At 40.3% G+C, this 16,512-nt stretch overlaps 1 protein-coding gene across 4 annotated transcripts in view; it reads left to right on the top strand.

Annotated features, from left to right (window-relative positions):
* The window catches only part of rpap2 (RNA polymerase II associated protein 2), a 114,615-nt gene extending 99,673 nt beyond the window's left edge, over positions 1 to 14,942 (top strand). For 3 of the 4 annotated variants that reach the window (XM_072273425.1, XM_072273428.1, XM_072273429.1), the window contains one exon: positions 13,458 to 14,942. In XM_072273425.1, the coding sequence (XP_072129526.1) occupies positions 13,458 to 13,534 (77 nt within the window). In that variant the 3' untranslated portion in view covers positions 13,535 to 14,942. The remainder of the gene's footprint in view (positions 1 to 13,457) is intronic. The other variant, XM_072273426.1, reaches the window with a different exon arrangement.
* The last annotated feature ends 1,570 nt before the right edge of the window (positions 14,943 to 16,512 follow it).

Here is a 16,512-nt window from a genome sequence, read left to right on the forward strand (position 1 = left end):
AATAAACTGGATGAAACTGCTTTAGCTCTTCAGAAAATGTTGCAAGCACTCAGCAGGTCAGGCAGCATCTGTGGAAGGAGAAACAGGGTTAATGTTTCTGATGAAGGACCACTAACCTGATTTGTCAGACAGATTTAATAGCATCTCTACTGGGGAACTGCAAGAGGCTGTGCTGTAGAACTCCGTGAGGACAGCAACATCAGAGCGTGTTCAAAAGTTCGGCACTTGCATCTGTTTGATCACATCTGGAATTCTCACTCCTACGTTGTTGTTGAAACAAGGCCAGCAGTTCCTTGCAAAACTGGCAGTTATTTTTTAATGCAAAATTGGAGCCAATATTACCGTGGCAAAGTATGTTTAGATCCCTTCTATATGGTAGAAGATGTCTTCAGGCAATTAGATTTGACAGCAGTACCCATCAGATTTATTATGAATCAAAAATTAGCAGTGTTTTCTATACAAAATTAAGATTTGTATTTGTAGTCAGTGTTTTTAGTACGCTTACTGGCCTTGAACACTTTAAACTGTTCAAATCAATTGCCTGATAGGCATTGCCTTTTCAAGACCTCCCATCAAATATTAATCACTTCTAATGGAAACTCATAACCCTGGAGAGTGCATTCAGGAAAGCTGCATTGCTGGATTTTAATTTATCTCTCTTTTGGATATAGCAAGGTAGTAAGCACGTGATGATTTAAGTGATGAAAGAACTTTGACATTTTAATGGAAGAAATTGGTCTGAATTGTTTGCAGTTAGTATTGTACTTATGCCGTGTATGAGGGGAACAACATTTCCTACCAACTAGTTTCTTTTTGTAGCAGTTTATAACACAAAAAATACATAAAGACCAGCTGGTTGAATGAACCTGCTTTATATTCATTCAGTCTAGAGGATTATAGCCCAACATTTCCCTCCACAATCCACAATTCATACATCTCCAGTTTAGCTTCAGTTCTGCCTCAATTCTTTGAACAAGGGATATTTCCTGGTACTGTTCCCTACTATACACCTACAGTATAAAATAAAACCATGTTAAATTATTTCCAGCAGCAAAGATTACAGTGAACAGCCCAGCTCTCCACTATGCACAAGACTTGTCCCTGATAATGTCTAGTAGTCCATCTATATCTTTTCAATGGTGAGATCATTTTGATTAAGAGAGCCCACGTAGCCCCGTGTCTGCTGATCCTTTAATGCATTCTTCTGAGTCTTGTTGCAGAGCAGATTTGCAAGGTTAGAGCAACTATTCATGTGCAATTGCTCAAGAGGCAAATTTGAAGAAACTGTGGTCATCTGAATCTTGCCAGTATTTTCCAACTGCACAGATAAGCCCATGACTGTTTGCTTTGGTTTTTGCTCTGAACTCTGATGAAATAAAGAAAAATGACTTGCATTAGTGTAGAATCATATTACTTCTCTCAGAAGTATCCATGCCACTTGACTTCTATTTCCTTTTTCATATTATCAAACAATAGGCCATTCTCTGTAATAAAGTGAATAAATGGATAATACATCTATTGATAATGTTATTTCTATTTATTTATTGAGATACAGCTTGGGATAGGCCCTTACGGCCTTTGACCTATGCTGCCCAACAATCCCCCAATTTAATCCTAGGCTAACCATGGGACAATTTACAATAACCAATTAACCTGCCAAACGGTACATCTTTAGACTGTGGGAGGAAACCGGAGCACCCAGGGGTAACTGACACAGTCACGGGCAGGACGTACGAACTCCTTACAGGCAGCAGCAGGAATTCAACCCAAGTCGCTGATACTGTAAAACATTGTGCTAATCAACATGCCACCCTGTTAAAGTAAAGAACCTGGAACTATCTGTCTCCCTCAAATCCGTACCCATTTATTAAAGTGAATAAACTAGCTGAAATTGCTTCAGTTCCGCAAAAAATGTTGTAAACACTCAGTAGGTCAGGCAGCATCTGTGAAGGAGAAATGTTTCCAGGACACTCATAAACAAACCCAGGTCAGGGTGTTGGGGCCAGAGGTGAGGGGTAGGCCAGTTCGACTCACTGTCCACAAGGTCTACATATCTCTGCGCTGAACTGAGGCTGTGAATCTCAGTTCTGAACGTTTGTTGCTTACTTTTACTGTCTGCAAGAGTTGTTTTTTCCTGTTTGTTGGGTGTTTGACAGTCTTCTTTTTTAATGGATTCTATTTGATTTCTTTGTTTTGTGGTTGTAAAGAGACGAATCTCAAGGTTGTATATAATATACATACTTAGATAATAGATGTACTTAATACTAAATCTGGAGTGCTGCCATTATTTATTTACTTGTATTGGTATTAGACCATAAGACATAGGAGCAGAATTAGGCCATTCAGCCTGTCGAGTCATGGTATTGGGGGTAGGGTGCTGACGTGGATAGAAAATTGGTTGGCAGACAGGAAACAAAGAGTAAGGATTAACGGGTCCTTTTCAGAATGGCAGGCAGTGTCTAGTGGGGTACTGCAAGGCTCGGTGCTGGGACCGCAGGTATTTACAATATACATTAATGATTTAGATGAAGGGATTAAAAGTAACATTAGCAAATCTGCAGATGACACAAAGCTGGGTGACAGTGTGAAATGTGAGGAGGATGTTATGAGAATGCAGGGTAACTTGGACAGGTTGGGTGAGTGGGCAGATGCAGTTTAATGTGGATAAATGTGAGGTTATCCACTTTGGTGGCAAGAACGGGAAGGTAGATTACTATCTGAATAGTGTCAAGTTAGGAAAAGGAGAAGTTGTTCATCAGTCACTGAAAGTAATCATTAAGGTACAGCAGGCACTGAAGAAAGCTAATGGCATGTTGGCCTTCATAACAAGGGAAGTTGAGTATAGGAGCAAAGAGGTCCTTCTGCAATTGTACAAGGCCCTGATGAGACCCCACCTGGAGTATTGTGTGCAGTTTTGGTCTCCAAATTTGAGGAAGGACATTCTTGCTATTGAGAGAGTGCAGCGGAGGTTCACTGGGTTAATTCCAGGGATGGCGGGACTGTCATATGTTGAAAGATTGGAGCGACTGGGCTTGTATACGCTGGAATTTAGAAGGATGAGGGGGATGTGATTGAAACATATAAGATTATTAAGGGATTGGACACACTAGAGGCAGGAAACATGTTCCCGATGTTGGGGGAGTCCAGAACCAGAGGCCACAGTTTAAGAATAAGGGGCAGACCATTTAGAACAGAGTTGAGGAAAACTTTTTCACACAGTGGGTTGTGGATCTGTGGAATGCTCTGCCTCAGAAGGCAGTGGAGGCCAATTCTCTGGATTCTTTCAAGAAAGAGTTAGATACAGCTCTTAAAGATAGCGGAGTCAAGGGATATGGGGAGAAGGCAGGAACAGGATACTGATTGTGGATGATCAGCCATGATCACAGTGAATGGCGGTGCTGGCTCGAAGGGCCGAATGGCCTACTCATGCACCTAATGTCTATTGTCTATTGCATCTGTGCTGCCATTCCATCGTTGCTGATCCTGGGTCCCACTCAACCCCATACACTTCCCTTCGCTCCATATCCTTTGATGCCCTTACCAATCAGGAAACAATCTGATTCCGCCTTAAATATACACACTAACTTGGCCTCCACTGCAGTTTGTGGCAGTGCATTCCTCAGATGTACTACTCTCTGGCTAAAATAATTCCTCCTTACCTCAGTTCTAAAAGGTTGCCCCTCAGTTTTGAGGCTGTGCCCTCCAGTTCTGGATACCCCCACCATAGGAAACATCCTCTGCACATCCACCCTATCTAGTCCTTTCAACATTCGGTAGGTTTCAATGAGATCCCCCCACCCCCTATTCTCCTAAATTCCAGTGAGTACAGGCCCAAAACTGTTGACAATACTCCAAGTTCAGAATGACTAGTGTCTTATAAAAGCTCAGCATATTGCCTTGCTTTTATATTCTATTCCCCTTGAAATAAATGCCAACATTGCATTTGCCTTCTTTGCCAATGAGTGTATTTGTGTCCTTGGCCCATAACTGTCAGCTTAGCTGGTATTCTCATTGAAACCACCACCCTCAGCTCAAGCACAATTACTGTATTAAGTGTGCGTTTGTATCTGAGGCCTTGTCCTATCTAATAATCTGTACTACTACTTTTTTCATTTTTTCCTCAGAGAAAATAAAGCTTTTGGAATCCCCATAACCAAGTTATCAAATTCAAAATGTTGTCAGATGTGTTAGTCTAATGTGGAGCGCTATCCTTGTGGGAAGGCTGATGCTGCAAATGATGTATGATGTCGTCAGGACATCAAAGTTATGGGGAGAAAGCAGGAGAGTAGGGTTGAGAGGAAAAGGCTTCCTTAGCCAGAGGGTGGTGAATCTGTGGAGGCATTGGGTATATTTAAAGCCAAGGTTCTTAATTAGTAAGGTTGTCAAAAGTTGTGTAGAGACAGCAGGAGAATGGGGTTGAGAGGGTTAATAATTCACTTTATTTTATATTGCAAACTAGGTCTTGGGAAAGTGCTTAAGTGGCTCATACTTCATTATATTTAAATAGTGCATCTAGTTTACGTGTGAACTGGCTAGTAGCTATATCCAGTACTTGCAGAGAGGCTGAATCCATTTTGTCAGGGCTCACGCGAATTGCTATTGTCATGTTGCCATTTGCAATAAATTGTCACATGTTACTGAGTGCTGGCTTCAGTGCAGGACCATGTTGCTTTCAAAACAGCATGCTTATTTACCTCTCTTTCATTATACTTTCATCGATGTGGCACAATTCTTATTCCAATTATTTTATATCTATGAACACTCTTGGCCAGTCAGGTTTTCCAACAGGACATTTCTGAAGCCGCACTTACAATTAGACTCTCCTATCAGTAATGTTGTAACAGGCCAGCCTGTTCCATGGGGGAATATCTAGTGCAAACACTGATTTGCTTTCCAAATTACCGGTTTTGTCCAAAAACTTAATTTAAGAAGAAAAATTGACAAATTATATTAAAGTGTACAACTGTGTCAACTGTTTAACACTTTTAATTGAAAGATTGCATTTGGAGTTTGCTAGTAGCTTGTGTAGTTGTTAACTTTATTTTCACTTGCAGATTAGGGAACAGTAACAGGCTTTTCTGGCCCAATTACACCCATGTGACCAATTAACTTACTAACCTGTACACCTTTGGGATGTGGGAGGAAACTGGAGCACCTGGAGGAAACTCATGCAATCTCGAGAAGAATAGATAGATAGATAGATATACTTTATTGATCCCGAGGGAAATTGGGTAAAGTAAGAATACTGATCAGAACGACTAACAGGCTGCATGCCCGACCGGCGCATGCGCACTAAAATATGCAGAAGGAATTGAACCTGGATGGCTGGCACTGTAATAGCATTATGCTAATCGCTACACTACTAGCATTTTGTTGTCGCTGAGTACCGTCAAGTCGTTGTTGACTCATGGTGACCCTATGGATAGTGCAGTTGTCCGTACGGTTTTCATGGCAAGATACGGAAGTAGATTGCCAGGCCTTTCTTCTGCACAGATACCGCCGCCCGGGTTGGGAATCCCAGTCGGATTCAAACTCAGGACTATCTGCCTCGAAGTCTAGTGCAGATGCTTCTATAATACCAGTCCCTATGTAGCATTTTAGCTATTATATTATCCTTAAGCTTCTTACTGAAGCATTGTAGCTCAATGGAGACAAAATTCATATAGAAGTATACCTAAATTTTATTTGCTTGGATTTCCAGCATCTGCAGATCTTCTCTTATTTTTTTTCATCTGGTGATTTCTAATTTTTAAAAGCTCTTTTTAAGTGCCATTATTAGATTTTAAAAAGCTATCTGTTTTTCCTTTCAAAATGAAAGCAGAAAGAAATCTTGGATATGCCTAAAATGCTTTACTTAAAACATTCCTGCTATTTTTGGTATCTCACAAGGTGTGAATCACCATTCTGTGAACTCTCTGTGCCTGCCCTGGACTGGACAGGGAGAACCAACCGCCTGGAATTCTATGCTCTCAAGTCAGAAAGCTATGTCCAAGCATTTATCAAGGCTTTGGATTGTGCTGTTCAGAGGCCTTGTCTCTGAAGACTCCAGATACACAAGTGGGACTTTAACAAGGATGTAATGTTGAGAGTTCATAAAGCACTGTATTGTGAGGAGTTTTGGGCCCCTTATCTTAGAAAGGATGTGCTGAAACTGGAGGGGGTTCAAAGGAGATTCACGAAAATGATTCCAGGATTGAATGGCTTGTCATAAGAAGAGCATTTGATGGCTCTGGGACTGTGTTCTCTGGAATTCAGAAGAATGAGGGCTGACCTCATTGAAACTATCGAATGGTGAAAGGCCTTGGTAGAATGGATGTAGAGAGGATATTTCCTATGGTGGGAGAGTCTAAAACCAGAGGACACAGCCTCAGAAAAGAGAAGTGTCCTTTTAGAATGGGGATAAAGAGGAATTTCTTTAGCCAGAGAGTGGTGAATGTATGGAATTCCTTGTCACAGGCAGCTGTGGAGGCCAAATCTGTATGTGCATTTAAGGCAGAAGTTGATAGATTCTTGATTGGATAGGGCATGAAGGGCTATGGGGAGAAGGCAGGAAATTGAGGCTGAGAGGAAAATTGGATTAACCATGATGGAATGGTGTAGTAGACTCGATGGATCAAATGGCCTAATTCTGTTCCTATATCTTATAGTCTTATGGTCTTATGATACAGCCAAGGATGGTGTTTGTCTTCTGTCGAGATCGTGTATTGAATTTAACTGATTTAAGCACATCTCTGTCTTTCAGAAGCATTGGAGTGGCACAATAATGTAGTGGTTAGCACAACACTCTACAGTACCAGTGACCCGGGTTTAATTCTCGCCACTGCCTGTAAGGGGTGTATACGTTCTCCCCGTGACAGCGTGGGTTTCCTCCGGGTGCTCCAGTTTCCTTCCCCAATGAAGTATCAGTTGGTAGGTTAATTGCTCATTGTAAAAAATTGCCTCATGATTAGGCTAGAATTAAGTTGGGGGTTGCTGGGCGGCATGGCTTAACAGGCCGGAAAGGCTTAATCCATGCTGTATCTCAATAAATATAAATAAATAAACCTATTAAAATTGAAGTAATTTCTTAAAAAAATACGTAAAGTAATTGAAATCAAAACAACAAAAAATAATCAACATATTAAAATAGAGCAAAATAATTTCAAGGAAAGTTAACCTTTGAGTCCTACTTGCATTTCTCAAATCCAATTAAAATCAACGGAATCTCAGGTCCTGCACCAGATTGGAGAGATGTTTTTCCACTGGGTTCTCCTTTGGACTCTGGAGGAGGAACTCAGGAGAGGAAGGGTTCAGTAGTTGGAGCAAATTGTTAGATTTGTTCCCTCAAATTTATCAGCAAATCCTAGACTCAGTGTGTGTATGAGCCTGAAACTCTGGTCTGAAAGGCTGAAATCTGAATCAGAATCAGGTTTAATATCACTAACAAATGTCATGAAATGTGTCATTTACACCAGCAATAAGATGCAATACATAAAAACCCTATAAATTACAACAAGAAATATATTTTAAATAAATAAATTAAATAAGTTGTGCAAGAACAGAGCAATGATAGTGAGGCAACACACAGTTGCTGGTGAACACAGCGGGCCAGGCAGCATCTCTAGGAAGAGGTGCAGTCGACGTTTCAGGCCGAGACCCTTCGTCAGGACTAACTGAAGGAAGAGTGAGTAAGGGATTTAGTGAGGGAGCGGTTTTGGCTTGGTTTATAAATTGTTCAAAAACCTGATGGCAGAGGGGAAGAAGGTGTTGAGTATGTGTCTTCTATGATAGTGTGTGTGTGTGTGTGTGTGTGTGTGTGAAGTCCATTCAGAACCACCAGCCCAGCCAGCAAGGTCCAGTCAACACCTACTCACGAGAACCTGCCGATCTTATGATGTTCTTTCTGTAAATGTAAAACTCAGCAGATTGCACTGTGTTACCTACACATACCTCAGGGCAATCTGTCTGCATAAAACACGTACAGGCAGCTTGGAGCAATTGGTGCAGTAAAAGGTAATATAATTTACATCTAATTTTGATGGGCATGGAATCCATCCCAAGTTCTGACAAACAAAATTTATTTTTGCACATTCAATCATCAAAGCTCAAAGTAAATTTATTATCAAAGTACATATATATCATCATATACAACCCTGAGATTCATTTTCCTGCGGGCATTCACAATAATTACAAAGAAAAACAGTAGAATCAATGAATCAATCAGCAAAGACAGGCAAATAATTAATACAGAAAAGACAACAGACTCTGCAAATACAAAAAGGGAAAAAACAAAAATAATAATAATAGATAAATAAACATCAAGAACATGAGTTGTAGAGTCCTTGAAAGTGAGTCTATAGGTTATAGAACCTGTTCAGTGATGGGGCAAGTGAAGTTGAAGTTATCTCCACTGGTTCAAGAGCCTGATGTTTCAGGGGTAGTAGCTGTTCTTGAACATGGTGGTGTGGGACCTGAGGCTCCTGTATCTCTTTCTTGATGGCAGCAACTATCTTAAATATAAATTTTTGGGAAATTAAAAATAAACAATTAAAAAAAAATCAAAACAATTCCTCTTTTGTAACTTTGTATTACATTGAGATTCTCTTTTATTTGTTATTGACATATTTTGTGTCCGGCTTTGAATACCATTCAATCTGCATAAACTTAATCTTCAAATGTTTCAGTATGTGATTGAGAAACTTCAACTCATTAATATAGCTTTGTATTTACTTACTTCATGCTGGTTTTACTGCCCGCCTGTTTATTATAGGATATAGACATTATTGTGTAACCTGTTGTTTGTTAACCTGGTGTTATTACTCTTGCATTAAGTGCTGGTCTGCTGGATTTTTGCAAAGAGAATTTGGGAATTGGACATAAACCATACTGTAGGTATTCACAATTACTTGAAGACACAGTAGATTTTGTATCAATCTGATAATCGTGTGGCCACAGTTACTAAGTTTTGTTCCCAGATTCAGTTTTTAAATTCCCTAATTGCTATGTTAGGCTTATTTAAAAAGCCTTCAATGACAAATTCATTCCTTTCTTATAGTAAATCATTCCGTTTATTTACACTATTTGTTAACAACTGTGAACTGATTTCAGTTCTGTTAATATCAGGTAATTATCAGTTCAAGGAAACAAATGAAAACCTATACAGTGTATATATAGTATTGTATAAGTAAAAAATTCTAAATTGTTATCTGAATCTTTATTAATTTGGGAGGAGCAAGTCTGGAAATTGTGTATGCATAGTTTTGGCACAATCATTACAGAAAAATCCTGTTCAGCGTTTCTCTAAGAAAGCAAATTAATCTTAGTCTGCAAAGCATAACCTTTAGTTGTAAATCCCTCTGCTTGCTCTAATAAATATATTTTGTTTACAGTATGATGAATCTTCAGATTGTGCCAGAAATGCAGTGTTGAATCTACATTACTTCCCTCAATTCCCTTTCTGTTCTTTCTTTATTAAAGAGGTGTGTGTTTATGTCTGTTTATACAACCCTCAGCAGCTTGTTTACAGAAAGTTGCAGGTAGATGGAAAATTTACATTACCCATATGTTGCAGACAATTTCAGATATTAGTTCTGTCCGGTAAATAGTGCTTAACTTAACATCTTGCAAGCCTGAATGTTTGAGACTCAAGATTTCTGCAGATGAAGCTCACTGAAGTATGTTTATGATACAATCAAATTCTGCAGTATCCTTCAAATCACTGATGCATTCAAGTTCAAAGTTCCAAAAATTCAAAGTAAATTTATTATCGAAGTATGTACTCTACATGTCACCATATACTACCTAGAAATATAGAAGCATAATACAATTTATGAAAAAATTATGCATAACTGTACATAACCTGGAACTAGAGGTCATAGGTTAAGGGTGAAAAGTGAAATATTTGAGGGGAACATGAGGGGAAAATTCTTCCTTCAGAGGGTGGTGAGAGATTGGAGCGAGCTGCTAGCAAAAATGGTGATTAGGGGTTTGATTTCAACACTTAAGAGAAAGTTAGGTATATGGATGGGAGGAGCATGTAGGGTCATGGATTGGGTGCAGGTCTATGGGATTAGACAGAATAATAGTTTGGTATGGACTAGATGGGCCAAAGAGTGTGTTGCTGTCCTATAGTGTTCTATAACTCTATAGATAGAGACTGACAAAAAACCAGTGTGCAAAAGAAGACAAATTATGCAAATAGAAGAATAAATGATACTGAGGACATGAGTTATTCTCTCACCTCTAACACAAAAAGCAAAAACTAAAATTTAAACTCAAAACTGGACAAATGGCACCATGGCAATGCCTTTGCATCTTTAACCCTGCTTATTAAACCCTCTGTCTTCAACCAAGCTTTTAGTCTCCATCTTCTTAAATGGCTGTGTTGAAGTTAAATTTAAGAACATTCCCATGAAGCACTGCAGGATGTTTCACTGTGGTGTTTCATGAATGCAGTACAAAGGCATCATAATTGCAGTGTAAACCACTGATTTTCAAAAACATAGCAAAATGTCAAATCCAGTTCCTGGCAGTAATATGCTGTAAAACATTGTGAATATACATACAGTGGCCACTTTATAAGGGTCACCTGCTCCTGCTGATTAAAGCAAGTATCTAATCAGCCAATCATGGGGCAGCAAATCAATGTATAAAAGCATGGTCAAGAAGTTCTACGTTCAGGTCAGAGTAAATTTATTATCGAAGTACATATATGTCACCATATGCAACCCTGAGATTCATTTTCTTGTGGGCGTACTGAATAAACCCAGTAACCATAATTGAACCATTGAAAGACTGCAGCAATGGGGCGTGCAGTCAGTGTATAAAACTATGCAAATACAAAATTAAATAAATAAGCTATAAATATTGAGAATATGATATGAAGAGTCAATAGACAATAGGTGCAGGAGTTGGCCATTTGGCCCTTCGAGCCAGCACCGCCATTCACTGTGATCATGGCTGATCATCCACTATCAGTATCTAGTTCCTGCCTTATCCCCATAACCTTTGATTCTGCTATCTTTAAGAGCTCTATCCATCTCTTTCTTGAAAGCATCCAGAGACTTGGCCTCCACAGCCTTCTGGGGCAGAGCATTCCATATATCCACCGCTCTCTGGGTGAAAAAGTTTTTCCTCAACTCTGTTCTAAATGGCCTACCTCTAATTCTTAAACTGTGGCCTCTGGTTCTGGACTCACCCATCAGCGGGAACATGCTTCCTGCCTGCAGCGTGTCCAATCCCTTAATAATCTTATATGTTTCAATAAGATCCCCTCTCAGCCTTCTAAATTCCAGACTATACAAGCCCAGTCGCTCCAATCTTTCGACATATGACGGTCCCGCCATCCCGGGAATTAACCTTGTGAACCTACGCTGCACTCCCTCAATAGCAAGAATGTCCTTCCTCAAATTTGGAGACCAAAACTGCACACAGTACTCCAGGTGTGGTCTCACCAGGGCCCTGTACAGCTCCAGAAGGACCTCTTTGCTCTTATACTCAATTCCCCTTGTTATGAAGGCCAGCATGCCATTAGCTTTTTTCACAGCCTGCTGTACTTGCGTGCTTGCTTTCAGTGACTGATATACAAGAACAGTCCTTGAAAATGAGTCCATGGGTGTGGGAGCATTTCAGTGATGAGGAAAGTGAAGTTATCCCCTTTGGTTCAAGAGCCTGATGGTTGAGGGAAAATAACTGTTCTTGAACTTGATGGTGTGAGTCCTGACGTTCCTGTGCTTTCTTCCTGATGACACAAGACCATAAGACATAGGAGCAGAATTAGGCCATCTGGCCCATCAAGACTGCTCCACCATTCAATCATGGCTGATCCTTCTTTTTATCTCCTCCTCAACCCCAGTTCTCGGCCTTCTGCCCATAACCTTTGATGCCATGTCCAATCAAGAACCTTAAATACACCCAACAATCTGGCCTCCACAGCTGCATATGGCAACAAATTCCACAAATTCACCACCCTTTGGCTAAAGAAATTTCTTTGCATCTCTGTTTTGAAAGGGCGCCCCTCTATCCTGAGGCTGTGCCTTCTTGTCCTAGACCCTCCCATCGTGGGAAACATCCTTTCCACATCTACCCTGTCTAGACCTTTCAACATTCGAAAGGTTTCAATGAGATCCCCCCCCCCATCCTTCTGAATTCCAGCAAGTACAGACCCAGAGCCATCAAACGTTTCTTGTATGATAACCCTTTCATTCCTGGAATCATCCTTGTGAACCTCCTCTGGACCCTCTCCAATGGCAACACATCTTTTCTAAGGTGAGGGGCCCGAAACTGTTCACAATGCTCAAGGTGAGGCCTCACCAGTGCCTTATAAAGCCTCATCATCACATCCTTGCTCTTGTATTCTAGACCTCTTGAAATGAATGCTACCATGACATTTGCCTTCCTCACCACCGACTCATCCTGCAAGTTAACCCTCAGGGTTTCAAGTCCCTCAGCATCTCTGATTCCTGGATTTTCTCCCCATTTAAAAAATAGTCCATATATTTATTTTTACTACCAAAGTGCATGACCATGAATTTTCCAACATTGTATTTCGTAAGTGAGAAGAGAGCACAACCTGTGTGTTGGGGGTCCCTGATGATGGATGCTGTTTTCTTATAACAACGCTCCATGTAGATGCGCTCAATGGTGAGGAGAGCTTTACCCATGATGGACTGGGCCGTATCCACTACTTTTTGTACGGTTTTCCATTCAATAGCATTGGTGTTTCCATACAAGGCTGTGATGCAGCCAGTTAACATATTCTCCACCACATACCTATAGAAGTTTGTCAAAGCTTATGATGTCTTGCCGAACCTTCGCAAGCTCCTGAGGACGTAGAGGCGCTGATGTGCTTTCTTCATAATTGCACTTGTGCTGGGCTGTTGTTCAGACCAAATATCAGTACATACAGGGAAGAAATGTGATCTAAGTGACTGACCATGGAACAGATTGTTAGTGCCAGACAGGGTGGAAGACCACTCCTGATCTTCTGGGACTTCCACGCACAACAAATAAAAAAGCATCCAGTGAGCGGCAGTTCTGTGGGTGAAAATGCCTTGTTAATGAGTGAGGTCAGAGAAGAATTGCCAGACCGTTTCAAGCTGACGGGAAGGTGACAGTAACTTAAGTAGCCACTTATTACAGAGTGCTGTGCAGAGGGGCATCTCTGACAGACAAAATGTTGAATGTTTAAGTGGCTACAGCAACATGGTCCTACATGGCACTAGAAAGAGTGATCACTAAGTGTATATTAAATATAATGTGTAAAATAACTCTGTAAATTGAGATTGCTCTATATGCTGCTTCAAATTCATCTATTTTGTTTTTGTTGTTGGCTGTTATACATTACTCTTCAACAGATGAGAATCTTCACCTTCTCATATCTTATCTTTTCTAGCAGATGTATAAAAATTGATTTTTAAAAAATTCATATCGGTTGTTCTTTTTTAATCCTGGCATTCTGAAATTCTGTTTTGCTGCAGACTGGCTGCGAAGATTTCACAACTTCGGGAGTCCCTGCAGAGGCTGTCCTCAGAACTCTTTGTATCTGCTATTCTGAAAGAATTTCATATCCAGATTGAAGAACTCGAGAACTTGAAGAACATTTTCATATGCCATGATAATGATTAAAGATGATAAGGTCTAGAACCAGTATTTGAAAACAAAAATAATAGTTTGAAGTTGCATATTATGTAAATGAAAAATCACTGCTTTGGTCACTTTAGTCATTGAATTATACATAAATTTGCGATGATGACTAGTTTCTAAAACAGTTCTTAATTTTAAACTTTGAAAACCAGAGGGGGAAATTTCTGTTGTAGCCACCAACATCTGTTTCCCTGTATTTCTGCTTATCTACAAGCATTTACTTGCTTGTTTCTTTCATCATTTTATTCTTCCTCATTTGATACTGGTGTTGAGCCGAATAAATTAGAAATTGCTTCTGTCAACGATCCACACGTATGGTTCCTCTAAATTGTTTCTGACATCAGGCACACCAGGATAAGTATAAACTTGACTCTTTTCCTATGCAGTTTAATCTACACTGAAAACTTCACAAAGCCAACATTTGTCTCGCCAAGTTCTAAACAACTACCAGTACTGTACCTGCATTGGTTTTGAAAACCATTTGCACAAGAATATTAAAATGTAAAATAAAAAGAGCTTAGTGGTCATAAAATCCTAGATTTTACTTTGACTTTCTGCTATTCAATAAGATCAGAGCTTATTTAAACTTTGGCCTCAACTCTGTTTTCTGTCTGATCCCTGTTAAGCTTGATTCCCTTTAAATTCAATACCCAGTGTATTCAACTTTATATATTCCCACTGACTCAGCATCCAAAGCCATCTGAGAGGGAGAAGAAATTCTTTATCATCTCTGTGCTCATTAGTAAGCTGTATCTTGAAACTGTGCTGCCTTTGTTCTACACCAGGGTCCCCAATCTGGAGTCTACGGACCCCATGCTTAATTGTATTGGTCCATGGCATAAAAAATGTTGGGAACCCCTGTTCTAGACTGTCTCATCAAGAGAAACATTCACAGCCTATATCTAGCAATCTTCCATTTTTCTCAACTACAGTGAATATTGGCCAAATCTCCTCCATCTGTTTGTAGGATTGGTAAATTAGTTTATTATTGTCACATGTACCCAGATACAGTGAAGAACTTTGTTTTACATGCCATCCATACAGATCATTTCATCACATCAGTGCATTGAGGTAGTACAAGAGAAAACAATAAAAGAATGCTGAATAAAGTGTTACAGGTACAAAGAAGGTGCAATGCAAGCAGAGAGAATGATGCAAGACCATAACGAGGATCAAGGATTAAATTTATTCACCATATACATTTACATGCATTAGGAATTTGTTGTGGTATGTTGGTGTAATGTGTAACAAAAAACAACATTCAACATTTATAAGAATAATATGTATGAAAATAAACTTAAAGGTAGTTTGTTTGCCTAGAGTCCATCTTATCGTACTGGGAAACTATTCAGTAGTTTTCTAACAGCAGGATAAAAGCTGTCCCTGAGCCTCGTGGAACTTGCTTTCAGACTTTTTGAACCTTCTGCCCGATGGGGGTGTGTGGGGCCAAGAAAGAATATGTGGGATGGGTGTGGCATGGGATATGTTGGCTGCTTTACTGGGGCAGCGAGAGGTGAACACAGAATCCATGAGGGAGGCTGGTTTCCGTGATGTGCTGAGCTCTGTTTCTGCAGATTCTTAGCAGTAATGCATCCTGATAGGATGCTTTCTCTGGTGCATCTATAAAAATTGGTAAGGGTGAAAGGGGACATGACAAATTTACTTAACTTCCTCAGGAAGTAGAGGTACTAGTGCTCGCTCTTGGCCATGGCTTCGAATGGTTAGACCGGGATAGACTGTTGGTGATGTAGAACAGAGGGATCTAGGAATAATGGTGGAAGTGGAATCTCATGTGGATAGGGTGGTGAAGGAAGCTTTTGGTATGCTGGCCTTTATTAATCAGAGCTTTCGAGTATTGAGAGAGTACAGAGAAGATTTACTAGAATGTTACCTGGGTTTCATCATCTCCTAAGTTACAGAGAAAGGTTGAACAAGTTGGGTCTTTATTCTCTGGAGTGTAGAAGGTTGAGGGGGGACTTGAGAGAGATATTTAAAATTATGAGGGGGATAGATAGAGTTGACGCGGATAGGCTTTTTCCATTGAGAGTGGAGGAGATTCAAACAAGAGGACATGAGTTGAGAGTTAAAGGGCAAAAGTTTAGGGGTAACATGAGGGGTAACTTCTTTACTCAGAGAGTGGTAGCTGTGTGGAATGAGCTTCCAGCAGAAGTGGTTGAGGCAGGTTTGATGTTGTCATTTAAAGTTAAATTGGATAGCTATATGGACAGGAAAGAAATGGAGGGTTACGGGCTGAGTGCAGGTCAGTGGGACTAGGTGAGAGTAAGAGTTCGGCACAGACTAGAAGGGCCGAGTTGGCCTGTTTCCGTGCCGTAATTGTTATATGGTTATATGTTCACTACTAGGAACCTGAAGTTCTCATGCCTCTTGACCTCAGCACTGTTGATGTAAACAGGAGTGTGAACACCGCCGCCTGCAATCTGCAATCAATGACCAACTCTTTTATTTTGCTGACATCGAGGGAAAGATTGTTGTCATGACACCATGCCACCAGGCTGTCTATCTCCTTCCTGTACTCTGACTCATCATTACTTGAGATACGGCCCACCAAGGTGATGTCATCTGCAAACATGTAGGTGGACTTAGAGCAGAAATGGGGCACGCACCCATGACCGATGCAGTAGGGGGCTGAGGACTCGGCCTTGGGGCCCTCTGTTGAGGATAATCATGGTGGAGATGTTGCTGCCCATCATTACTGATTGTAGTCTCTTGATCAGAAAGTCAAGGATCCATTTGCAACGGGAAACCCGTCATCAACAAAATGTCCATTGTAGGTATTTCCACCTTTAGACAAGGGTAACAAAACTGTACCTGGTATTCCACATCTTGTAAAAGCTCTGTATGGTTTCCTAGTTCCTTCACCTCCAAGAT

The sequence above is a fragment of the Mobula birostris genome, chromosome 12 (genome assembly GCF_030028105.1).
Source record: "Mobula birostris isolate sMobBir1 chromosome 12, sMobBir1.hap1, whole genome shotgun sequence".
Classification (NCBI taxonomy): Eukaryota; Metazoa; Chordata; class Chondrichthyes; order Myliobatiformes; family Myliobatidae; genus Mobula; species Mobula birostris.